Source organism: Haliotis cracherodii, unplaced genomic scaffold (genome assembly GCF_022045235.1).
Source record: "Haliotis cracherodii isolate W230 unplaced genomic scaffold, xgHalCrac1.p SCAF_6, whole genome shotgun sequence".
Taxonomy (NCBI): Eukaryota; Metazoa; Mollusca; class Gastropoda; order Lepetellida; family Haliotidae; genus Haliotis; species Haliotis cracherodii.
Genome location: NW_027266319.1, coordinates 14,367,148 through 14,394,908, shown reverse-complemented (window position 1 = coordinate 14,394,908; position 27,761 = coordinate 14,367,148). Strand labels below are relative to the sequence as shown.

Genomic DNA, 27,761 nt, shown 5'->3' with positions numbered 1-27,761 from the left:
GCGCGCACACGCGGAAGCGCTCACTCATACTCATAAGTATATGCACGTCGCTTTGTGAGTGGAATAATTTTAAACGCGAAGTGAAACCTCACCTCACCTCACCTCACCTCACCTCACCTCACCTCACCTCACCTCACCCCACCGCACCCCACCGCACCGCACCGCAAGTCACCTCACCTCACCTTGTAGACTGCATGTCATATACATTTTTGCAGCCCATGGACGATGTCAAAATAAGCTAACAATCAAATGATGTCATTGAAATTATTACCAGAAGTGACGTTGTCCAGAAAGTATGACACCTTTCCGTCGTCGCCCAGGTCCTGGTCAGTGGCTGTTATGACGGACACCATCGTTCCTGCATCGGTGTCTTTCGCAAGGTGTATGTCTGACCCTGACGTCGCCAAGGTGCCATTTGACAGTTTCCAGGATGGAGTAAACTCATTTCTGGGAAGAACCTAAAATATCATTGTATAATTACATAGTGAGTCTTCAGCAACCCATGCTTGCAGTAAAAGGAGGTTATGCTTGTCGTAAGAGGCGACAAACGGGGTCGGGTGGTCAGGCTCGCTGACTTGGTTGATGCACGTCATCGATCCGCGCAATTGGGATCGAGTGGTCAGGGTCGCTGACTTGGTTTCATGCATGTCATCGATCCCAATTGCGTGAATCGATGTTCATGATGTCAATCACTGGATTGTCTGGTCCAGACTCAATTATTTACAGACCGCCGTCATATAGCTGGAATATTGCTGAGTGAAGCGTTCAACAACAAACAACATAGTGAGTCAATACATTGGGTTTTACTCTGCTTTCAACAATATATCCAGGGGGCACCAAGAACAGGCAGCCGACTTTGCACACATGTGGGAAAGAGTAACCAGATCATCTGCGTGACGAGTTAACGTTACAGCGACTCGTTATAAGCTTCCCACCCCGTACCAGTAGACTCTTTGTGGTACCAGGTGTATCTGTCAGCACATTGGACCTGTTGAGGACAGACTCCGTGGTCTAGTGGTAGAGCGTCCGCCCGGAGTGCGGAAGGTCCGGGATTTGATCCCCAGCCGGGTCAAACCAAAAGACGTTAAAAGATGGTACTTGTTGTTACCCTGTCTGGCGCTCGGCATTAAGGCGCTAAAACAAGGACTGGTCGGCTCGGAGTCAGTATACTGTGTCTGAGTGGGGTATTCATGTTAAACTGAGGCATGGTATCTCAGTGGGCTAGCACTAAAAATCGGCATCAGACCGGACTAGTACAAGCAGCCACATAAACACACACACGTGCATGCAAGTGCAATAATCTTGGACGCGACGTTAAACCCCATTTCACCTCACCTCACCACCTGGACCTGTTGAGTGAATGTTTGTTTGTTGTTTAACGCCGCACTCAGCAATGATCCAGTCATATGGCGCCCGATCCCATTAGTCGACCTTTACGACAAGCATAGTCGCCTTTTACGGCAAGCATGGGTTGCTGAAAACCTATTCTACCCCGGATCTTCACGGTGATGTTAAGATTGGTGTGTATTGTTGGTATATTGATATTCGCATTGCCTTATGAGGCTCTAGAAGGTTTACAGGCACATTTAGAAAGGTAGGCCTTTTTCCAAACCTAAACCTCGAAAAAACTAAACCTATAAAAATAGTTTATTAAACATAAATATCACTTTTCATGTTTGTTCAGTGTACACTGATGTCAGAGCAGACAATCTAAATATATATCAAAAATAGAATGTTAACAACGTTGTTTAAATTAAGGTTTATTTATGTGATTGCACAGAAAAATATGTAAGTTCATTTATCATGCTATGAAACTAAGAAAGTGGTTGAATTTGTAACACACCCTAGAACATGTTCTGTAAGTCTTGGACCTCATCTGTATCATGAATAAAGATTGACTGACATTCACATTACTCATCCTACCGGGTACCCATTCACTGCTGGATTAACCGATACACATTTTGAACCAAGAGACAATAAATGCAACATGTGTTTCCCACCTTGACCAAAATGACCGTCGCTCCTGTCCTGGGTTGGCCAGCGCTTGGCGAATCCACAGCGTGGACTGTGATGGTGTAACTGGAGTCGGTGTCGTCGGTGTCGTAGTCGATCTTGGTGCCGTCCACAATGAGGTTATCGCCGTCAATGTTAAAAAGTGACTTGTCTCCATCAGTTATGTACATGGTTATATTGCCATTGCCTCCTCTGTCGGCGTCACTGCATGTGAGATTCACCAATGAAATTCCTGAATGAAACGTGAATATCTTATCACTGATCAAGGAGGATATTTATTATAATTGGTTAGCATGTATAGTTTTAACGTCGTGAAATATATGATATGAATGATTGCAAAATTAACGATATTCTGCAATAAGATTGGTTGAAAACCGTTTTTGAATCTTTCAGACCGTTCATTGCTTATGAATTTTTTTCTTGATGGATAAATATGTTTTTCTCAATCCCAAATTTGAAAAGAAGAGTCATTATGCCTGGTTATACTGATATATATTAATTAAAAACGTTTGATGAATTATTTCAATTCAGTTGATATTTCCACATTCTGTATACTGTGTCTGTGTGGGGTATTCATGTTAAATTGCGGCATGGTATCTCAGTGTGCTAGCACTATAAATCGGCATCAGTTTGAACTATTACAAGCAGCCACACATATCCCCGGACATTGTAACATTTTAAAACCCCGGCAATAATGCCCCGTCGGTTCCAAATATAATTTCCGAGCATACGTAATGTATATCTCCTAAATGTGTATCTGATCCTTCGTCGTCGAATATTTTGAATATGATGGACATAGAAGAAGTTGGGTCTGATTTTTACATTATTCATGTTAACTTTCCCTACACCCAAAAAACCCTGTTAAGACTCACTGGACCCGTGAAGATTCCGGGTAGAATAGGTCTTCAGCAACCCATGCTTGCCGTAAAAGGCGACTATGCTTGTCGTAAAAGGCGACTAACGGGATCTGGTGGTCAGGCTCGCTAAACTTGGTTGATGCATGTCATCGATCCCAATTGCGTGGATCGATGCTCATGACATTAATCACTGGATTGTCTGGTCCAGACTGGATTATTTACAGACCGCCGTCATATAGCTGGAATATTGCTGAGTGCGGCGTTAAACAACAAACCAACCAACCAAGCAACTAAAACTTACTGGTAGAATTTTCCGTGACGTTCACAGTGCGTAAGGTCTGTTCGAAAAGAGGCATGTTGTCGTTGATATCTTCAATGGTCACTTTAAGGTCAGCTGTTTTCACTACGCCTCCTCCTGTGTCCACATGAACGGTCAGTTTATCAAGAAGGAGTCTCGTCCCGTTGTCCGCATCAATCCTTTCCTTCACTGACATCTCACCCGTGTCCCGATGAATACTGAAGAAGTGGCTGTCATCCCCTGGTGTAAAATAATCAACTTACTTCTAATGTCAACTGAACCTTGCCACAGACCTGCACATCATGCCCACGAGTGAGTGAGTTGGGTATAGCGCCGCTTATAACAGTATTCCAGTTATATCGCGGCGGGAGGAAAGCCCGAAGTGATGCAGGTCTCAGACGTTTACCACTTCGGTGAATCCCACGAGCCTGGTATGGTGCTGACAAACCTAGAAATATTATCGGGGTGTATCCGGGATACGAACCAAGAATCGTAGGGTTTCTGACGGGCACCCCCCAACCCCAAACCCCAACCCCCCACGCCCCTCCCCCCACAATTATGGAAACGTGAAGACATTAAGACTCTACACAATGAATCAGAGCGAGATCTTAGCTGCACATATTTATTGGTAAATTGCACTTGTTTGTTGTTCAACCCCGCCCTCGTTATTTCAGCTATATGACGGCGTTTAAGAAATAGTCGAATCTGGACCAGACACTACAATGATTGATATTGTGAGCAACGACCCAAGAAGTCGGGGTACCACTGAACCTGACCACCCGATTCAATTAAGTAGCCCTTACGACAAACAAACTTTTTGTTGCCCATGCTGATCAGGGCACAATCAAGTTAGTCTTTGGATACTATCAAATCATGGGCAGAATCACAGCAGTTCACTCATGGCACATTTGGGGGCACGGGTGGCCCAGTCGTCTAAGGCGCCGCGATTCGCTGTGCAGAGTTGCGTCCCTTGGGCACACCAGAAACCTATGATTGTGGGTGGGTGTTTCTAGGTTTGTCAGCACCATACCCGTGCTCATGGGTTTCACCTAAGTGGTAAACGTCTACGACCTGCATCACTTCGGGCTTTCCTCCCACATTAAGCTGACACGCCGTGATATAACTGGATAACCATCCTGTCTGGTTGGATTATTTGCGTATCTGCTGCATTGCCTCCTGAAGTAAACGTTTGAAAATAAAGCTGCTTTGTGTTAATTATTTGAACCGAGGTGTCACTGAGTGAGTGAGTGAGTTTGCTTTAATTATAGTATCCCAGTTATATCACGGCGTGTCAGCTTGATGTGGGAGGAAAGCCCGAAGTGATGCAGGTCTTAGACAATCAACCCACGAGCACGGGCATTGTGCACACGAACCTAGAAACATAATCGGGGCGAACCGGGATTCGAACCCACAATCATAGGTTTCTGGCGTGAGCGAGGGACGCAACTCTGCACAGCGAATTGAGGCGCCTAAGGCGACTGGCCCTCTCTTGCCCCCAGAATTTTTACTGAAAATATTTTTAGGATTTGTACGAGTGACGAATAATTAAGTGACATGCATCACATTGATATAATTTACACACCAGTAAGGGAATAGCTGACATTCTTGGCGGAGTTTGTCCCCATGACAACAAAGAGACTGGGCACAGGCAACCCTGCAGGGATCTCTTCTGGTATTTTGACATTGGACTTTGCGCTGACGGATACCATGTCGGACTTGTTCTGACTTTCATCTCCATGAATGGACACGGCACATGACGTCACATGGACACCGTCGGATGCTCTGTAACAGAGAGAAGATCACAATTGTAAAATATTTAGCCTTGGTCCCGTTAGTCGTTGGAATGAGTGAGCTTGTCTGTACGCCACAATGACTTATTTGGTTGGTTTGTTGTTTTACGCCGCACTCAGCAATATTCCACCTGTTTGACGGCGGTCTGTAAATAATCGAGCCTGGACCAGACAATCCAGTGACTGACATCATGCGCATCCATCCATGCAATTTGGATACGATGACATGCATCAACCAAGTCAGCGAGCCTGACCACCCGATCCCGTTAGTCGCCTCTTACGACAAGCATAGTCGCCTTTTACGGCAAGCATGGGTTGCTGAACACCTATTCTACTCCGGAGCTACAGAGCAAAGAGGGATCTAAACTTCTTTTCGAAGATAAAGTATTCCGATCACAAATATGTCCAACCTTAGTTCTATCAAATAGCTTTTTCTTTTGGACAATTTATTCTTGGTCTTCAGCTTGGAATCTAAATATTCAAACAGATCCTTGTCTCTTCCTAAGATACTGTAGCTGATGGTGTCGTTGTCAACGTCTTCGGCTATGATTGTTGCCACTGATGATCCAGGCGGCTTGTCGGTGGACAATTCCACATCTTCAAGAGTCTTTTCGAATCTGGGGACATTGTCATTAATGTTTTCAATCTTGAGGACAAGAGTCCCAGTCACTGTCCTGGGTTTGGTTCCTGTGTCTGCCGCTTGGACAACTAGAGTCAACGTGTCCATTCCGGCAGCGTCGCTGTCAAAGAGGCGTACCGTCCTTAAAACACCTTTGGTGGGGTCCAGTGAAAAGTATTCTGTGACGTTAACGCCAGAACCTGAAATTAAGCAGATTTAGTGTCCGTGTTATATTCCAAGGGCGAGTGTATTTTCAAAAGGAATTGGATCTAACACAATGTCCATAAAAAAGACATGCATGATTTCATGTTATTAACCATACACACGGACAGTGAATGGTCTTTAAGGCTGGGTTTTATCGAAAGAAAGAAATTGTCCAAGAAAATGCTTGAAAAATATAAATATGTTTCCGACTGTTACAAAAAGAAAGTAATTGTCTGCCACCAAAAACACAATGGTTTATGAAAAATATTTAGCCTAATAGTTTTAATTAAAGAAATAGAGGGTTTTGCAGATATGGCTAAAAACATATCTAGTCTAGTCGAGGGGGGGGAGTTGGGCTAAAAGCTGCAGTATTTCAGTTATATCACGGTTGGCAGCTTGATGTAGGACGAAAGCCCGATTAGATTCTTCGACGATACTCACTTTAGAGCACGGGTGTGGTGGTGACAAACCTTGACACACAAGGAGTGCAAGGTGATAGGATTCTGGCATACGAAAGGGGCGTTACTCTGCACAGCAATTGGTGGCACCTATCACAGACCTCGTTGAGCCCACGAGCACACTGGTGCTGACTAACAAAAAAATATAATCTGGACTACTTTGAGATTCGAACCCACGACAAGCTAATGGGCGAAACACTGAACTGGGAATTCGGTGCTTTATACTATTTCGCCATGATCGTGAATTGTAATGAGAATTCTTATATAATTCTCCAAACATTCACACCGATTAAGGGGCGGTCGGGTAGCCCAGTGGTTAAAGCGTTCGCTCGTCACGCCGAAGACCCGGGTTCAATTCCCGACATGGGTACAATGTGTGAAGCCCATTTCTGGTGTCCCCCGCGGCGTAAAACCTCACTTACTCGATTGGTAATTTCAGCCCTTCTCCGTCTCGATTAATAATGGATGCAAAACGTCAGTAAAACGTTATCCAATTGCAGTTAGAGGTTCTTGCAGTCATGTTATAACAGTTTACCAGATGTTGCTGAAGCTAATGTGTACTGCACATAGCCATCAACGCCGACGTCATCATCGCTTGCTATGAAGAGGGCCACCTCAGAAAAGAAGCTGATGTTCTCCGGAACACTGACACCCTTGAAATTATCCTTGTCTTTCATTTCCGGGGACGTCCATGTAGGGGAGTGTTCGTTCTTGGAAACTATCTGCAGCGTTGGAAATACAGAGCATTTTAGTTTTCTTTCGGCGGTTAACAAACTTATAAAAAAATTAACAGAAATTAAACGCTTCACTCTTTGTGAACGTCCCGGCCACAGAGGGAACATCACATGGTATTCCCCTCGTGATAGGTCTACAACTTATATCATTCACTCAGACATTAATCCGACCAGGGATGTCTGTCACTCCGATTAAACGATTTAGTCTATTAATCTTAAACCTCAACGCCAGAGAATAATCAGTCTCGATTCCACTGGAGTAAATGGAAAAATTGTGGTGAAAATGATATGGATGGTTCACGCCAGAGAATATTCACCTTAACCATCCACCGAAATAGATTCCATAGGACGTGAAAGGAAGAATATCGGTGAAAAATATATGAATATCCTACAGTCAAGCAATCTCATTAAATCAGATCTCAGTTCTCGCTACCGCTAGACAAAGATCTGAGGACATCCCATTAGGGGTCAGACCGACCTTTCATCCGACCAATCAGAGCGTCGCTTACCAGATTATGGATGTGACAGTCGGAATGTGATTTCTAATCATGCAGCCTCGAAAACTTTTAAACGGGGTATACCAAACGTTAGTTACGGGCTTAACGACTGAATCTGTACAATCTCAACCATATATTAGCCATTCAAGAATGTTCTTTTGTTCATGTTTCAATTTTTTAAGCGAGAACTTGTCAAAATATGTTTCGAAGCGTAGTCGCCAATTTGAAATTAGTTCCGTAAAGCACGAGAGAGCTGCCTTCTAATTGGCTAACGTCGACTTCTGGTCAGTAATTCCTTAGGTCGGTCAGAGTTCGCGAAAGGTCGGTCTGACGTGACCCGTAATGGGATGTCCTCAGATCTTTGTTTAGCGGCAGCGAGAACTAAGATCTGATTTTAATAAGGTTGACAGTCAAGATCCTGGAGAAGCATTTGGTTCTGGGGACCAACTCTGAATTTATAACGTCAACGCCAGATAATAACCAGTCTCGATTATCCGACGAAACAGATTCCATTGGGCACACAAGGAGTGAGTGAGTACGGTTTTACGCCGCTTTAGCAATATTCCAGCAATATCACGGCGGGGGACACCAGAAATGGGCTTCACACATTGTACCCATGTCCGGAATCGAACCCGGGTCTTCGGCGTGACAAGCGAACGCTTTAACCACTAGGCTACCCGACCGCCCAGGGCACACAAGGAAGAATAGCATTGACGTTATATGAATGGATTACTGAAAATCAGTGACGGTGTTTGAGAAGCTACTGAACTACTTACCGATACGTAGATACTAGCGGTGCTTGTCTTGGCGTCACCCAGTGATGGCGCATCGGATCCCTCTACAGAAAACCTCAGTATAGAGTTGGCCTCTCCCAGTGTCTCAAAATCAATTTTGTCTCCATCAGCATATAGATTAATTCCTTCGAGGTGGAAAAGGTCTTTTAAATCATCACCAGTCTTTAAAGTTAGAGAAACATTCCCGTTCGGACCTTCGTCAGCGTCAAACGCTCGAATACTTGTCAGTAGTGTATCTGTAGAAAAGCAAGGGGGATAATCAGGTGAGTTTTGCATTCGAGTTGGGTTTGTCGCCGCTTTAGATAGTAGTTCAGTTATATTACGGCGTGTGGTAAAGTCCGAAATGGTACAGGTCTTAGACGCATACCACCTGGCGAAACACACGCCGGTAAGGCGCTGAAAGTATTAGAACAAAATCAGGGCTGACCGTAATTGGAGCCCGTATTGGCAGGTTTCCGGCACGTCTTAGCATCAGAATTGCGATGCCTTAGGCGTATAGACCACTCGTGCCCTTTCTGGGTGACTTCTTGCTTGATTATTGCTGAGTGCGGCGTTAAACAAAGATGGTGTAGAATATGTCTTCAGCAACCCGTGCTTGTCGTAAAAGGCGACTAACGGGATCGGGTGGTCAGGCTCGCTGACTTGGTTGATGCATATCATCGATCACAATTACTTGGATCGATGCTCATGATATTAATCATTGGATAGTCTGGTCCAGACTTGATTATTTACAGACCGCCGTCATATAGTTGGAATATTGCTGAGTGCGGCGTTAACCAACAAACCAACCAACAAAAAACCTTCTTGCTCTTAAACCAACGTCCAGGTGATCGCGGCACTGATGAAGGACTCACTCCGTACCACTCCAAAGACCTTTTGACTGCCCGTTTATGAGCAAAACATCCCATGATCAATGCATCGATAAAATAGCCTGTTAACAAATATATATTAAATTTCCTTTTTACATCAAGAGGACAATGTATGTGGTGAAAAAGCAGTATTCTTACGACTTGAAGAGTTTTCACCAACGTTGAGGTGATAGATATTCTTTTCGAAGCAAGGATAGTTGTCGTTGATGTCCAACACCTTCAAAGAGCGAACGGATTTAGCCTCATGACTCCCTGTGTCCTTGACGATGAAGGTCAGGTTGGGGAAGCCATGAGGTCCTTTAGGCAAGTCCCGGTCAATGTGGCCGATGATCCTTAGGACGTTGTTGGTGAAGTTGATGTAGCTCACACCATCGCCTGTTCAGGAAACAACTCAAATAGTCATATCTACTGGATTTGTTGAGATCACCCCTCAACAGATTACATTTGTATGTTTACAAATGATCATCCGTTTCCGCAGCGAGATTTTCAATACTTGAAACCAATGCACCGTTTCTGTTGGTAAGCGCAACCAATATTTACAATATCAAAATATTAACTGCACTCAAAAATATAGAGAAACATTACAAACTAAACAAGGCACAATCTTGCTGGTCGCATAGTCCAAACTAGGTCGACTTTCAGCACATGCATGTGTCAAAGGATACACATCCTGTGTTCCCGTGAAGATCGGGGTTAGAATTGGTCATCAGCAACCGATGTTGTCGTCAGAGGCGTCGTCAGGCTGGCTGACGGTAGTCAACGTTTACCAACTGCTTAGATCTATGCTCATGATGTCAATCAATGGATTGCCTGGTCCAGACTCGATGATTTACAGACCGCCGTCATGTACGTTGAATATTACTGAGTCCGCCGTTCAGCAACAAACAAAGACAAGAATGTTATGCTTCTCTACATATCAAGCTGTCCCCGTTAGAAAATGATGTAACATATCACCGTTTCTAACCTGCCGGGCAAAAGAATACACCTGGAATTGGATTTGACTGAAAAAAATGCAAACGTTATGAAACCGTTACTAGGCTAAAAACAGTCGCCAAAAAACTGCACACTTGAGGTCAAAACAGACAACTATGAGACCCGTATGAAATACATTACTATCGAATAACCATTTCTGTTTGTTTCATTTCTAGTCTCCATCAAACATAGATGTATATTTCTTTTGCCTAGCAGTTTATTTTTTTTTTTTACGTTGAATGTTCTAAATCTCTAAATGAGTTTAAATTGTGGGAATTCACCTTGCAAAATATAAGTAAGATTGTCGTTAGGATCAGCGTCCACCGCTTTAAACAAGCCACCAAGAATGGACCCTATTGGCATCTCTTCTGGAATTCCAAGGTCATCGCCGAACGTCAGAACTGGGGTTTCGTCGTTAACGTCAATAACATTGACGCTAAGAGTAACGGGAACAGTGTATAAGCCATCAAATGCTCTGAAACAGTTTACAAATATACAACAAGAATACAACTTACTTCATCTGGTAAATCCAGACATATTACCTTACAAAACCTGTTGGTGGAGTGGAGGTCAGCTGAGGTGGAGTGGGGTTAAGGTCGCGTTCAAGACTATCGCACTTAAGTGCGACGTGTTTCCCAGGTCAAAACTCATTTACAACCCGCGGTGATATAGCTTGGATATTTTCGGCTGCGGCATAAAACAACATTTACTCACTCACAGTTCTGAGTTACACCATCATTATTTTCTTAACACGTGTTAAATATATCATGCTTAATTGGTGTACTTTTTTTTTTAAATTCTATATGTGTGTTTGTTGTTTAACGCCGCGTTCAGCAATATTTAAGCTATAAATATTCGATTCTGGATAAGACAATCCAGTTAGTGACATTAAGAGCAGCGCATTACGAAGTCGGGGTACGATAACACGCAGTCAACCATGTCTTCCAGCTGAGCCCCATCCATTTGGTTTCCTCTTGCGACCGACCCGTGAAGATCCGGGGTAGAGTAGGTCTTCAGCAACCCATGCTTGCTGTAAAAGGCGACAGACAATGCTTGTCGTAAAAGGCCACTCACGGAATACGGTGGTCAGGCTCGCTGACTTGGTTGATGCATGTCATTGATTTCCAATTGCGTGGATCGATGCTCATGATATCAATCACTGGATTGTCTGGTCCAGACTCGATTATTTACAGACCGCCGTCATATAGCTGGAACATTGCTGAGTGCGGCGTTAAACAACAAACCAACCATCCAACCAACCAACCTCTTGCGACCAGCTTAAGTTTCTGGGGATCAATTCTAACCCGGCGTCCCCCCGGTGATAGGCTAGATGTTGTAAACATCAGGTAAGTTTTCTTATTGTATTAGGGGCGGCCGAGTAGCCTAGTAGTTAAAGCGTTCGCTCGTCACGCTGAAGACCCGGGTTCGATTCCCGACATGGGTACAATATGTGAAGCCCATTTCTGGTGTCCCCAGCCGTGATATTGCTGGAATATTGCTAAAGCGGCGTAAAACCATACTCACTCACTCACTTATTGTATTACATCAAAGTGAAAATTTAACATTTAGACAGCACCTGCACGACAACGTTTAAAGGCTTACTCTATTTTAATGGTATACCGCTTCTCCTTCTCATAATCCAGTGGACGAGTGAGTATTAAACTTGCGTTGTTGATGTGGAACAGGTCCCCATGACTCTTCAGTGAATACGTTATGTTGTCGCCTTCATTGTCTTCACACAGAAAGTGCAATAATGTCTGTTGAAGTATGATATGCTCTTAAGGATAGATGTTAATTATTAACTCTAGGTGTGTTTTTTTATTTCTTTGTTTGAGGTGAGGTGAAATTGGGTTTAACGTCCAAGATTATTACACTTATATAGCGACGTGCATGTATGTGTGGCTGCTTGTACTAGATCGGACTGATGCCGATTTATAGTGCTAGCAAACTGAGATACCATGCCGCAGTTTAACATGAATACCCCACTCAGACACAGTATACTGACTCCGAGCCGACCACACCTTGGTTTAGCCCCTGCGCCAGACAGGGTAACATCAAGTACCATCTTTTAACGTCTTTTGGTATGACGCGGCCGGGGATCGAACCCCGGACCTTCCGCTCTCCGGGCAGACTCTCTACCAGTAGACCACGGAGGCGGTCTCTCTTTGTTTGAGGTTCGACTCATCTAATATTTCACAAATATGAAATAAAATATGCGAGGAAGCCCTCAACGTTTTAAGTGCTTTCATGAAAGATAAATCTTCAAAGTAAGTCAAGTGGAGGTTGAGGTGTCAACCTGTGGGAGATAGACCTGACCATTCGTGACCAACTCGAGTTATTCCGGGACAAGCCGAACGGCGACTCGTGCCCCTCTCGTGGCCATTTTTGCAACCGGGTTCCGTCTTAGCGCAAACGGGCATACCTAAAACAATTGTCAACTCGTTGCGCAATGGTTCACATATATTTCCCCATATATTATTTATATTTCAGATACAATTAAAAACACATCAGGACATGCGAAATTATACAGTATGATTGAACACATTAAACTGTGTCTTGTGTATAATTTTAGATGCAAGACATATGTAAAAACAGAAATTATTTCTGAGGGATTCTTTGACAAAGAACTTGAAATCATACGCGCATTCTGATTGGTTTGTCGTATTTTCGCACATAACATTCATCGATAGGGGGACGAGTCTTCTTGCAGGTTACGGAAAGGGGCGAGTGGTGACGAATGAGACCTGACGTGGTGCAGCCCTTAGACGTTTTCGGCTTCTTATTCATTTTTCTTTCGTTTACTTTATTGCGTTTTCCTTTACCTCTTAATGGATCCCTGGATGACGGGTATGATACTGACAAACCAAGCATACATGGGCGAATCTTGGATGAGATGCATACTTGTCCATGTCTGTAGATTGGTATACTTGCCTTATCCGCTGGGCTGTCCTCGTGGACGTCGATCAGCGTTGATCCTGTCGGTAACGGTGCGGCAAACACAGGTGGGGTGTCTGATATAGATGATAGTGAGGTTATAATATCATACACAAAACGTACACACGAACTACGAAGAATTCATATTAGTCCAGTTCCTTTTGAATATACACCGCCTCCGTGGTCTAGTGGTAGAGCGTCCGCCCGGAGAGCGGAAGGTCCGGGGTTCGATCCCCGACCGCGTCATACCAAAAAACGTTACCTATATGTAATTTGATTCCGAAAGGTCTTGTATTAAAAGTAAACATTGAAGTCAAACATCAGCATGATTTTAAACCCAAATGTGTCTGCCATGTTTGAGATTACTTTTGTGATATTTTTGACCAATCGTAGGCAAGTTTACAATTAACGACACCAGGACTGCACTGAATATTATTTTCCGACCAATCAGATTTATCGTTTCTAAATAGATACTGTCATAGCTGGCAGTGACAAGCATGGCGTCTGCTAAACAGATTAATCAAATAAACATTAAAACATTTCTTTTGAATTAAAAGTTTTTATTGCCGTTTATACCATATTTTATTGAATTTAGACCATAAAATTAAATTTATTGAATTAAGACCATAAAATTAAAGGACAGTACAATAGCATTTAAAAATGATCAGCCCGGAGAGCGGAAGATCCGGGGTTCGATCCCCGGCCGCGACATACCAAAAGACGTTAAAAGATGGTACTTGTTGTTAACCTGTCTGGCGCTCGGCATTAAGGGGCTAAAACAAGGACTGGTCGGCTCGGAGTCAGTATACTGTGTCTGAGTGGGGTATTCATGTTAAACTGCGGCATGGTATCTCAGTGAGCTAGCACTATAAATCGGCATCAGTCCGGACTAGTACAAGCAGCCACACACACATGCACGTCGCTATATAAGTGCAATAATCTTGGACGCGACGTTAAACCCCATTTCACCTCACCTCACCTTTTGAATATGGTAATTATTGTGTACATGTATATAGTATGCAGTCACTGTGTTAGAAATCAACTGTCACATGCGCAAAAAGCCGTGGATTTTGGGCCACTTTCACTATTATTTCTGTATTTTTATGTCAGTAAGCCATTTGGTGATTATTGTTAGTATAAACAGTATGCAGGTTGGGAACTACCCTCGCGCCAGTGTGTGTCTGTTTGTACTTGTCCAGACTTCCGTTTCGCAGTGCTCAACCGTGAACATCCGGGTTAGAATAGGTCTTCGGCAGCCCATGCTTGAATAAAAGGCGAATATGCTTTTGAGAAACACTGACATGCACCTACCAAGTCAGCGAGCCTGACCACCCGATCCCGTCCGTCGTCTCTGACGACAAGCATAGTCGCCATTACAGCAAGCATGGGTTTCTGAGACCAATTCTAACCCGGATTGACGCCCTGTATATTCTTTCATTTGGTTGAGTTACTTGTACTGACGGATTGTTATTATATATATCCAAAGAAGGAATGTATACACTTATTTGTTTGTTTAACGCCGCACTCAGCAATATTCCAGCTACGTGACGCCAGTCTGTAAATAATGGAGTCTTGAACAGACAATCTGGTGACTGACATCATGAGCATCGATGCAGATGGGATACGGTGACATGCAGCAACCAAGTTAGCGAGCCTCACCATCAGATCCCGTGAGTCGCCTGTTACGATATGCATAGTCGCCTTTGCAGCAAGCATGGGTTGCTGAAGACCTATTCTACCCCGGATCTTCAGCAACCCATGTTTGCTGTAACAGGCGACTTTGCTTGTCGTAGGGGGCGACTAACGGGATCGGGTGGTCAGGCCCGCTGACTTGATTGATGCATGTCATCGATCCCAATTGCGTGGACCGATGCTCATGATATTAATCACTGGATTGTCTAGTCCAAACTCGATTATTTACAGACCGCCGAATGAATACCCCACTCAGACACAGTATACTGACTCCGAGCCGACCAGCCCTTGATTTAGCCCCTTAATGCCGAAAAACAAGTACCATCTTTTAACGTCTTTTGGTATGACGCGGACGCTCTACCACTAGACCACGGAGGCGGTCGCAAGTGGAATTAACCAAAATGATAAGACCTGCATCACTTCGGGCTTTCCTCCCACATTAAGCTGGCACGCCGTGATATAACTGGAATACTGTTCGAAGCGGCGTTAAACCCAATTCACTCCAATTAAACCCAATTCTTGACTAACCGGTTTACAGGACATGTTCAAAAATAGTTGGTGGTGGAATTGAGTGCCTATTTACAACTTTTCATCAGACGTGTTAAAAAAGAGCACACAAACACATGCCACTAGTTTGTCATCGGACATAATTCTCCGACATACCTATTCGAAATCTCCAATGTCCCGGAACCCTGCTCGTAAAAATGCTGATGAAATTAACCCCATACGTTTGGGGACCTTTGTAATCCAAGAGTGGATATTCACTGTGAATGTCGGTTCCATCTCCGACCTTGATCTGTCCATCTGTCCATGAGATCCATAATGGACTAAATTTGTCCTCAACGATGGATGTTCCTAATCCTGATTTATGGAATGTGTTACACGATATGCACCCATATTTGATGCCGTTGTTCCTTTGCTTACCGTCTTCGCTTTTGAAAGCAAGATTGATGCAGTAATATCTCCCCTTTTTAGGATTAATTGTGTTGGACTCGGAAAGAACTATGTATGCCCGACCCTTTCCCTTGGCCTCAAACAGTAGACTATCTGTTCCGCTGATTGGCACTCCTAGTAAATTGACCATATTCAGGTTACCAGTTCCATCAGTCTTCAGGTCTTTGAACACACCTGGAAAAGAATTAACTTTTATTAACTTTGAACGGATTAACTTTTATGATGGTGGACCTACTACATTATATCAGTTATTTACATGAATTTTGGTTTAGCACAGAAGACTGGCCAAATTATTACAAAAGCTTCTTTAAAATGCTTAGCTGATTAAGTATACTTAAAAGACCGACTATTTGATTATTGGAGTGGGGCCTGGATTTTGTATGCAGCCTGGTTCCCTGGGTATGCTGCGCAGGCGCTACAGTGCCTGTGGCTGTTTTGCATGTAGATTTGGTATTTATTCAGCTACAGCTGCGAAACCAGGTATCTTTTTAATCAAAACTATGAGCCCAATTATCTTTTTTGAAAAAACCTTGCAACAAAGGGGCAGACACTCTTTTTTTTATTCTATGGAAGCGCTGGAGTACGGAAACCCTGGGGGACATGAAATCATTATTATGTCGTGCACGAGTTAGTAAAGTGTGCTCGCGATGTAGCATAATATGCACACGAAATAAAATACTCTGCACACGAAATGAACTTACATTATTGACATTATGACTGCATATGTCGAGTACATATCTTGTTAATCGTCAAATCTGAGGACCAACAACAGAACATACTTGTATTGGTGTCATATCAAAAAGGAAATCCATGCTTTAAGTGAGTTAACAGATATTATTTAAAAATTAATCAGTCAAAATTATTAGCGCATTGGTACGCAGCGAGAACGTGGTGTATATACCAACGGAAAAAAGTAACTGCTTCAAATAATTTCACCCGTGACGATCTGGGGTAGAATAAGTATTCAGCAACCCATGCTTGTCGTAAGAAGCGACTAACAGGATCAGGTGGTCAGGCTCGCTGACTTGGTTGATGCATGTCATCGTATCCCAAATGCGTGGGTCGATGCTCATGATGTCAGTCACTGGATTGTCTTGTCCAGACTCGATTATTTACAGACCGCCGTCATACAGCTGGAATATTGCTGAGCGCTGCGTTAAACAACAACCAACCGACCCCAGCAACCTACACTCTTCAAAAAAGAAACGCACAGGTAGTATGTAGTTAATTGAACCTGACTACAAAAAAATCCGGTATATAAATTGGATATATGTTATTTAAAAATGTTGGTGGCCTGATATTCGACAAACGGTGCGTCAAAACGCAGCAATTGTCGATTTGAAATGTCTTAAACGGCATTGTTTTCACACTTGTTTAAACATGCCATGGGGGAAAACAGTAAAGCAAAATGCACGTGCAAGTTATGGCATTCGTAACTCGTGGTAGTGGCTACAGAAAGGCAAGCATAAGCCAATAATTTGTCATTCAGTTGTCACTATTTTTCAAGTTCGGAAATGCCGAGACACAGGGCTGCCGATCGGAACATCGCCATAGGACGTATCCAAAGAGGGGAATCGTAGTCTTCTGTTGCAAGCCTCTTCAACGTCCACCACAGCACTATTTGCCGCCTTTTGGGGCCGATACACACAGTTCAATTCCACTGCAACCGACCAAGATTTACCACCCGTGGACAGGATCGCAACATTCGACTGTTCCACCAACATCATCACAATTCCACAGCTACGGAGACTGCAGTACGCATCCCTGGTTTGAGGAGGATATCGGACCCGACCGCAGGAACCATCTTCGCGAGGCTGGAATCCGACCCAAAAGACCAGTTATAGTCACTGTTTTGCAACCGATCCATGGACAGCAACGCTTGCGTTGGTGCCATACCTTACAGCCTTGGAATTTGAGTAACTGGAGACGAGTGTAGTTTAGCGATGAATCACGATTTCTTCTTCACCGGCGAGATGGAAGCCAACGTGTTCATCGTCGTAGAAATGAGCGTTTTGCCCCACATTGTGTACGTGAATTCGACAAATCACGAGATCTGACTTGGTTATGGTTCAGGGAAATTTGACAGCAAATCACTTCATGAATCAAATTCTTCAACCTCACCTTCTTCCAATCATTGACCGCCAGGAAGTTGTTTCAACAGGACAACGCTTCACCGCACACAGATCGTGTCACGGTAGACTACCTTCATAATGCCAACATCAACATCTTGCCCTGGCCGTCGAGATCTCCAGATCTCAACCCAATCCAACACCTCTGGGATGAACTCGATCGACGTGTACGTCAACGTCATAACACGCCGCAGACACTCCCACAACTGGCCAACGCGTTACAAGCAGAATGGCGCAGAATTCCGCAGGACAGAATTCGTACTCTTACCCAGTCAGTGCCGAGGAGATGCAGAGCCGTGATTGCTGCCCGGGGCGGTCACACGAGATACTGAGTTCAGTGCTACCTTGTGGCCTCATGTGACATGACAATGAACAGTTTTCAATGCCTTTGTACAACGACAGCATGTGACAATCGAGCTCCAAAATTTCAGATTTGTATCTATGACTTTATTAGGTACTATAAATTTCCTAAAAATCTACCTGTGCGTTTCTTCTATTATTTTTTTTGAAGAGTGTATGCTTTTTCATAAGGAGGTGACTGAACGGATCGGTTGGTCACGCTCGTTGACTTAATTGTTAACCCCTTAAAGCTCCTACATGGGCCTTAACTATACAGGGGGCACGGGTGGCCCAGTCGTCTAAGGCGCCGCGATTCGCTGTGCAGAGTTGCGTCCCTTGGGCACGCCAGAAACCTATGATTGTGGGTTCGAATTCCGGTTCGCCCCGATTATATTTCTAGGTTTGTCAGCACCATACCCGTGCTCGTGGGTTTCACCGAAGTGGTAAACGTCTCAGACCTGACATCACTTCGGGCTTTCCTCCCACATTAAGCAGACACGCCGCGATATAACTGGAATACTGTTAAAAGCGGCGTTAAACCCAACCTACCCACCCACCTTAACTATACATGTATCTGTTTAGGTCTGGAACAACTCCAGGTTGAGGTAAAGGTTACAAATATGAAAGATTCTTACCTGCTCGAATTGTTCCAAAAACGACCAATGCCACTGTCCATTTTAATATGGTGGCGTGGTTAGGACAAAACTCGCGCATCCCGACAGCTTCTAAAACAGCAGAGAAGAGAAGATCAATTTGGAACTGTTTCATTTCGGATACGTATGTTAATAGCGACCGGTAGATGGTTTGGTTAGCAACATAACAGAAGTTGACCGTGTCTGGCATCGACTTATCTCGCAAACTACACACTCCTCGGGGAGGCTGAGGTCGTGAGCTGGGCTGAACAGAGGCGAGTATGGTGCCTTATATGATTTGTATTTTCGGATGATTTTAATCTGCAGACATATGCATATTTATGACTTTAAAGTTAAACATTCTTCATTGTAACTATCATCCAGACGTCGCCTCGATGAATCTGGACATTGTTCCACAAAGCGATCTTGGCGCTATGACTATCGTAAGCCAGTGTTAAAGTATGGGAGTTACGATCACCTTAGCGCTAAGATGGCTTTGTGGAGCGGGGCCCAGGACAGTTTTTCCTAAATGAAAAAAGCACACACCAGGAAAAAGACGTCATAGTAATATACTCCGTTTTGCTAATAGTTTCTCACACCTATCTGGGTCTGCATTGGTTATTGTTATTTTAGTAATACAAGTTTTTTTCAAATATCTGGAATTAAGCAAATGGACTGTTAATTAAAATAGGATCTACCTTAAATTCCAGACTTTTTCATTTCTTTTTCCACGCATTCATCGCTGTTGAAGATATGACTACGACCTTCCTTCTCCGTCTGAAGTTCAATATGCAAGATGTCAGCAATAAGTAGTCGTGTAAACTATGAGTAGATACTATCCATTTCTGACCCCTACATTCACGAGATGCTATCTATATTCCCTTGACAGATCAGTATAAAGTGGCTGAAACGCTCTGATTTATGTTTCTTTAGCGTTTGATGGTGATGAATACATATCAAAGATAACGAAGTCTTTTGACAGTCCTTGTTTTGACTCATACACAACGTCTTATCAAAAGGCTGGTTCTTGTTGGCTGTATGCGTTCATACAAATTGTATGCCCCTATTGTTTTTTCAATAATTATCATTGCTATTTTTTTCTTCGGTATGAAAATATAAAACGTCAAAGCCATAGAATAATCAGTCTCCATTATCTGCCTAAACAGATTCCGTTGGGCGTCCACGCAAAATAGTTATTATTAAATTATATGGATGGATCAGTGAAAATCGGTGAAGTACCAAGTGTTCGCAAAAAGGGTAACCACGTCCTGCTCGACCGGCAGCACCCACCACCCACACAATTTGCATAAAAAAGTAAGTGTTTGTTCCTACAAACAATGAAGTCTTGACTCCAGTAAATGTGGACCAGACAATCCAGTGACACACTCCTGGTTGGTATGTTGGTTGGTTGATTGATTTCTTAAACTAAAAATACGATTATTAATTTTGATTTACACCTATTACGTTCAAATGCAGAGTTTAAAACAATAAATTCTGAGTTTTTGTTATTTAAACATTCGAAAATTCTTAGATCCTGTCTTTTTTTGTGATGTGATGAACTGTTTTCTGCTAGAAGTCATTTTCAAGGTGATATCTGAGCAGAAATTGAGACTGAAAGAGGAAATCTCAACAATGTGTAGTTTTATTTTAAATTAAAGTTTAATAAAAGTTGACATATACAAACTAGCTTTGGGGTGCCTACAATCACGCACTATCTGATCTGATTTAATAAGATTGACAACATCAATCTGATTTGTCAGATGGGTGATGTGAAATGGGGTTTATGTTTCCACGTTTGTCAGCATCATACCCGTGCGCGTGGGTTTCACCTAGTGGTAAACGTCTGAGACCTGCATCTCTCACTCCGGGCTTTCCTCCCACGTCAAGCTGACACGCCGTGATATAACTGGAATACTGTTAAAGGCGGTGTCACTCACTCACTGAACGTTCAAAGTTCTTACTCCTACTTTAAGTGTTTTATGTCCTATAGAATTGTGAGGATTTTTTTTTTATTTCTTGTATTTGTTTGTATTTTTATTTTTTTATCATTTTTTTTTTTTTTTTATTTTTTTTTTTTTTATTTTTTTTTTTTTTTTTTGGGGGGGGGATTCCACAACGTAATGATGTGATGATGAAGTCCATCTCTTAAAGAGTTATTTGTGATTGATGGTTAAAACAAATTCAAATTGTTATTCAGAATTTTTTAACCAGTGGAGGTTTAATGTACCTACAATTAATGGAGGTTTGATACAACCATCTCCAGTTGTCACGATCCCCATTCATAAACTCTCTCTGAAACATCCAGACCAAGTTACCAGTCCCTTTAGGCCAGTTTGAAGCCACGTTTATCCGGCTTTACAAGATTCAAGGGGCACGGGTAACCCATTCGTCTAGGACAATTCGCTGCGCAGAGTTGCTTCCCTTGGGCAAACAAGAAATCTATGATCACGGGCTCGAATTCCGGTTCGCCCGAATTATGTTTCTATTTTTCTCAGAATCATACCAGGATCTCCTTCCACAAAGCGATCTTAGCACTAAGATGATCGTAGCTCCCATACTTTAACATAGGCTTACGACAGTCGTAGCGCTAAGATCGCTTGAGGAACGGGGCCCAGAACTCTTTGGTTCCACCAAAGCCTCCTCCCACCTTTAAGATGACACACCGTGATATACTACTCAAAAGAAGTTAAAGAACACCCAATTCTTTCATATTACTATAGTTAATCTCACATGCCGTGACAGATTAACTATAGTCCTATGAAAGAATCGGGTGTTCTTTAACTTCTTTTGAATAGTATATAACCCACTATAAGAATCAAACGCCCTGACTCATAAAGCTTTACTATTGTAAATACCACTCTTAACTTAATCAAATTTAAAACCATCACATTGAAAGTGAAGCGTAAGTAAGAACTTAAAGAGGCAGCTATGTCCTCTTTGTTTCATGCGTGTTATCACCATCAGTATCTTTACCCGTGACATACTGCAGAACAAAAGCCGGCGGAATGTTTCAGGTAGGGCCCGCCAGTATCTGATGAATCAAAGGCGCCGTTCAAGTTGATTTTGATTGTTAAATAACCTCCAGTTGAAATGAAACACTGAAGAAAAATCATTTATTTTCTCATAACTGTTAAGGAGTGATGGACACCTTGACAAAGCGGCTTAATCAGAGATTAAGCCTGGCAAGGTCTCACCGGTCTTTTGTTTTCTAATACGATAAAGCCACAAATTGTACCGCGGCTGTATTCTGCACTGTGTGTCGAGCAATATACCATTTAGCGTCAACATTGCTCAAGTGCTTAGGTGATTTAGAGTTAGATGTCCATTTTTTCAAATTTCATAGAAAGACTGATTTTACTGACATAAACGTTTTTCAAACTATGTTTCACCCTCTTTAAGTCATTCCAAACCTGGGGTGGCCCATCACGGGTGCAGCGTTGCGTCCCTTGGGCACGCCAGAAACCTATGATTGTGGGTTCGAATCCCCGTTCACCCCGATTATGTTTCTAGGTTTGTCAGCACCATACCCGTGCTCGTGGGTTTCGCCGAAGTGGTAAACGTCTGAGACCTGCATCACTTTGGGCTTTCCTCCCACATTAAGCCGACACGCCGCGATATAACTGGAATACTGTTAAAAGCGGCGTTAAACCCCAACTCACTCACTAACATTCCAAACCTTGTAGGTAAAAGAGGGCCTGCTTACATTTTCCGCCAACCCTATGTTTCCGCACTGATTTTCAGTACCCTTTAAACCCCATGGAATCTGTATTTGAGACTGACATAAACGATTGGATTCATCAACATATTTCTACCCCGACGAGGTGGATCCCTGCTCACAATATCAATCACTGGGTTGTCTGGTATCTGTATCTGTAATTATTAACAGGCCCCCTTCATATAGGTGGGTTATTGTGACGTTTAACAACAAATAAACAAACATATTTGCATTCAGGGTGTAGTTACCAAGCATGCTTCAATACACAACAAAAGGAAGTACAAAAATCCCCCTTCTAATTCGTAATATAGCGGAATTAGAAAAAGAATCTCTGTCAATACCGGACCAAATGAGGTGAGGTGAAATGGGGTTTAACGTCGCGTCCAAGATTATTGCACTTATATAGCGACATGCATGCACATGTGGGTGTTTGTGTGGCTGCTTGTACTAGACCGGACTGATGCCGATTTATATTTCTAGCCCACTGAGATACCATGCCGCAGTTTAACATGAATACACCACTCAGACACAGTATACTGATTCCGAGCCGACCAGTCCTTGTTTTAGCCCCTTAATGCCGAGCCCCAGACAGGGTAATATCAAGAACCATCTTTTAACGTCTTTGATATGACGCGGCCGGGGATCGAACCCCGGACCTTCCGCTCTCCGGGCGGACGATCTACCACGGAAGCGAGTCCCAGACCAAATGAACGGTCATGAATTAACAACATCATCATCCGGTCAACACTGTCATTGGACAAGGTGTCCTACCATTCTAACTGCGGTGGTAACAGTCTACATATAGGCCTCTGTGCGTGAGTGGATGTTGTAACACGCAATCACGATGACACCAGTCAACCAGGTCACCGTGCTTAACGCAACTAGCCAGGTCAACCGATCCAATTTAGTCGCATGTCATGTTACATGGTATGACACCCTCGAAGAGTGAGGGAGTGAGTTGGGCTTAACGCTGCTTTTTACAGTATACCAGTTAAATCACGGCGTGTCAGCTTAATGTGGGAGGAAAGCCCAAAGTGATGCAGGTCTCTGACGTTTACCACTTCGGTGAAACCCACGAGCACGGGTATGGTGCTGACAAACCTAGAAACATAATCAGGGCGAACCGGGGTTCGAACCCACAATCATAGGTTTCTGCCCAAGGGACGCAACTCTGCACAGCAAATCGCGGCGCCTTAGACGACTTGGCCACCCGTGCCCCCCACACCCTTGAAGGTACGGGGAAGAATAGGTCTTCAGCAACCTAGAGTCGTGAGAGGCGACTAACGGGATCAGATCGTCAGACTTACTGACATGGTTGCTGCATGCCATCGAATCCTAATTGCACCGATCGATGCTCATGATGTCAGTCACTAGATTGTCTAGTCCAGACTCGATAATTTACAAAAACATATAGCGTCATATAGCTTGAATATTGATGAGTGTGGCGTTAAACAACAAACAAGAAACAAACTAGGTCTAAACCTACCTGTGCAATTCAAGCGGTGTTGTGGCAACTTGAACTCCATTACGCTGCATTCTCCACTCATGGATCCCCCAGGTAACGTTGACGGCATCGGCCGTGGTAGTGACATAAGTACGTTAGTAATCAATTTAATCAAAACCGTGTTATACCTATGCAAGCACATTTACAAAATGCATCCCGTACGCAATACATTAATTTCTAAGCCATAATGTGAAATGTAAAACAAATATATACTTCAAATGTTATTACAACTCATAACATGACACACGACGTAAAAGACGTTCGCTGCATCAAACTAAAACGTCAGATTTAACCCACGTTTGATTTTATCACGTTATTGTTACTGGGACATACGAGCTAATGTAAATAAATACTTTTTTTAATAATTTTGTGAGTTGGGTTCAGCATGCTTTTTTCGAATGGTATACCAAAAACTGCTAGCAACATTAAACTGTTACCATTACCATCTGTTGCAATGTACACCCGAAGAAATTTTAAATAAATACCTCAGAGAAGACATCTACTGACTACGGTGCTTCTCTTGGAATATATAACATTCAATTCTCTGATACTATATATAAACAGTTTGCATTCTAGCGATTCTCGGTGGATGGACTTAGTACCACGATGCCGTATTGGTGAATAGTTGACAACCATACAATATGACGTCATTTATTGTTCATGACATCAGATAGATAACGGTGTGCCATTGTAACATCTCAGGTCATCTCAGTGAAATATCTCTCTGGGCACGACATTTTATTTCTTGGAGCGACAATTAGTAATATATAGAAGTGTATTACCCACAGGGTTAAAAATAATCAAGTTCATAATCACTTCTCGCGCACCAGTGCATTGGTTTCGTCATCCGGGCGGAATTAGTGACGTCATTCGAATCTCATTGTGACGTAAGGCCGGAATGACGTCACACTAGAAACGACGTCATAGCTGAAGATTATTGACGTTATTCGACAAATTGTGCTTTTATAGAACAGTGGGGGTGATCAATGTATTATTTTTTTTAAAGGGGGCTAAAAAGGATTAAGATATAATTGGTAAAAAAGAAATTATTACACTCACGTGTGTCATACTAATTTTACCAAACTCATGTAAAAGTTCATGTATTACCCTTTTGCTCTCGCTCGGGAAATACAAGAATTCTGACACTCGTTTCATAAAACCAGTAAGACACTTATGATCATATAATAATCTCTATATCCAATCAAAACTCGGAATTAATGATTATTTATCACGCGAATTCATCTCTTCAAGGCTTGGATTTACGTCATCCTTCGCATTGGTTGCGATGTTCAGTTCTTCCTCGTAAATTACTTATTCTGCGAATCTGACAACACAATAATTCTTATTTAGATAAGTAAATACATTCCTTGTGTCCTGTTAGCCCTAATCTTTTTAAAGCATTTGCTTCAGAACCAAACGATCAAACTTCTACAGAACCTGGATGTTGCCGCTACCATGTAATTGCAACCTACATTGCTTTTTTTTAAGAATAGGGTCCTAGTTTCCTTTTACCACCCTAAAAATATTTGGTATATTGGGGTTGTGTATATTTTTTAAATAATGAACACATGCGGACCCATTATTTCTTATAAAGACATACATATACCATTTTAGAACGAACATCTCTTAAACGGACACACGTCTATTTCCTTATAACGTGCATACAATTATTTATCTACAAACAAAACAACTCTATTGTCCCAAAACGATCACAAATCTATTCATCTACAAACAACACACATATATCGCCCAAAAACGATCACAGACCTATTCATCTACAAAAAAAACACTTCTATTGCCCCAAAAACGATCACAGATCTATTCATCTACAAATAAACACCTCTATTGCCCCAAAACGAACACAGATCTATTCCTTTGAGTCACACACATGTACACAGCCATACACAACAACGATAGCACCCGACGTTTTCTCACTTGGATATCGACTGTGATAGATGCTGTGCGGGGTGGACCGCCATCGGGGTGGTCAGTGGTCAGCACGGTCAGTTTGTACCCAAACTGTTGGTTACTAAGTCCTTCATAGTCAATGACGGAACCGTCAGCCGTCAGATCGGACCCTTTCATCTTGAAGATGTTGGTCAGTTCAGTTTTCAGCTGGATGGAACAGTTGCCGTTCTGACCTTTATCCGGGTCCTCGCAGGTTAGCGAGGTCAAGACTGTATCTGCGTTCATGTACACAGAGAGAGCAATGCGTGAGTTGGGTCGTTTGACAGTATTCTAGTTATATCACGATGTGTCAGATTAGTCAAAATTCATACAGACTGTAGATTTGTAATCTTAAGCGAAAACCATGAACACATGCTTGTTAGTACGTTTGACAAAGTCATCTGAGAGCAATGACCTACTCTTAAGCCATTTTCACATCTATTACCGAATTACGTATGTCTTATTTTCATGGTTTTAGAAAATACATACCGATTTCATCAATTAAATGTCATTAATTCTTGTGATGTTACAAAATAAATATCACTGATATCATCCCACTAAAATTCAACCATCTGAATTTTAGAATATGCCCAGAAGATCCTAGCGCCCTCCCACCAGACAAAGACTCACCACTGGTGGAGTTTTCTGTAATGTTCAGATTTACGCCACCGTTTCCTAGCGTCGGAGTGTTGTCGTTCATATCAAGTACGGTGAGGTTGAGAGTGGAATTAGTCGTCAGCCCTGCACGATCCGTGACAGTCAGCGTCAGTTTGTCGAGCAAATGGACGCCATCTTTACCGTCCCGATTCAGTTTTTCTTTCATTGTAAGAATTCCAGTTTCCGCGTTAATGTCAAAATATTTGGCATGATCACCTGGAACGATCAATATATCGAAATATAGGTTTCATCTCACGAACATGGAACTAAATTCTCCAAATCAGAGGTCTTCAAAATTTGAGGATATTGAGGAAATATATTTCTTGTACATTGATCAATGAAGTAATGTTCCATTCTCACAAATGACAATGTTGTTCTAGTCTGAGTGTCTGTGTGAACAGCGAAGGGAGGTAGCCTAGTGGTTAAAGCGTTCGCTCGTCACGCCGAAGTCCTGGGTTCGATTTCCCACATGGATACACTGTGGAATTCCCTTTGTGATGTTGCCTGCTTTGACGTTGCGGGAATATCACTTTAAGCGGCGTAAAACCCAACTCACTCGCTCATTCACTCACTGACTCTCTGAATGGCTCAATAATAATAATAATAACAGCAACAATCCATTTGTACGGCGCTTTTTTCATGCTGAATATCATGCTCAAAGGATCAGTGAGCACTCAAAAATCATTCTCAGCTCCCTGGGGAGTATACAACCCAAGCTCCCTATGAGGCCACATTGCCATCTCATCATACATAAGCACATATGTATTTCTTATCAATTCAAGTACCATCCAATATCACGGAAAGAACACTCAGAAAGAACCACATTTCGGGCGACACCGGTTGAGATGATGAGGTCGCCCGTAAGAATACCTGTTAGTTGGTATGTAAGTGTATCGTTGTAATCGCCGTCAGTGACCCGAAACAGCCGACCGACCACAGAAGAGGGGGGTAACTCCTCTGGTACTGATGACGACAAGACTTCAATTTTGGGAGCCTCATCTGGAACGTCATTTACACTGACTGCCATCACCGTTGTTTCATCTTTAGAACCGTCGCTTATGCTGAAGAAAACAGAGTGAGTGAGCTTGGTGTTACGCCGCTTAAGCTTTAAAAGGGTTTCACGCATTGTATCAATGTTGGGAAACGAATCCGG

At 42.8% G+C, this 27,761-nt stretch overlaps 1 protein-coding gene across 1 annotated transcript in view; it reads right to left on the bottom strand.

Annotated features, from left to right (window-relative positions):
• The window catches only part of LOC139446262 (protocadherin Fat 3-like), a 121,186-nt gene that overhangs the window by 58,146 nt on the left and 35,279 nt on the right, over window positions 1-27,761 (bottom strand). Inside the window, exons 16-29 of the mRNA XM_071227614.1 lie at window positions 27,479-27,669; window positions 26,582-26,824; window positions 25,940-26,187; window positions 18,789-19,050; window positions 15,460-15,859; window positions 10,387-10,580; window positions 9,272-9,508; window positions 8,247-8,500; window positions 6,775-6,961; window positions 5,369-5,777; window positions 4,751-4,950; window positions 3,172-3,408; window positions 2,001-2,245; window positions 272-458 (exon numbers count right to left, since the gene is read on the bottom strand). Of these exons, the coding sequence (XP_071083715.1) occupies window positions 272-458; window positions 2,001-2,245; window positions 3,172-3,408; window positions 4,751-4,950; window positions 5,369-5,777; window positions 6,775-6,961; window positions 8,247-8,500; window positions 9,272-9,508; window positions 10,387-10,580; window positions 15,460-15,859; window positions 18,789-19,050; window positions 25,940-26,187; window positions 26,582-26,824; window positions 27,479-27,669 (3,494 nt within the window). The remainder of the gene's footprint in view (window positions 1-271; window positions 459-2,000; window positions 2,246-3,171; window positions 3,409-4,750; window positions 4,951-5,368; window positions 5,778-6,774; window positions 6,962-8,246; window positions 8,501-9,271; window positions 9,509-10,386; window positions 10,581-15,459; window positions 15,860-18,788; window positions 19,051-25,939; window positions 26,188-26,581; window positions 26,825-27,478; window positions 27,670-27,761) is intronic.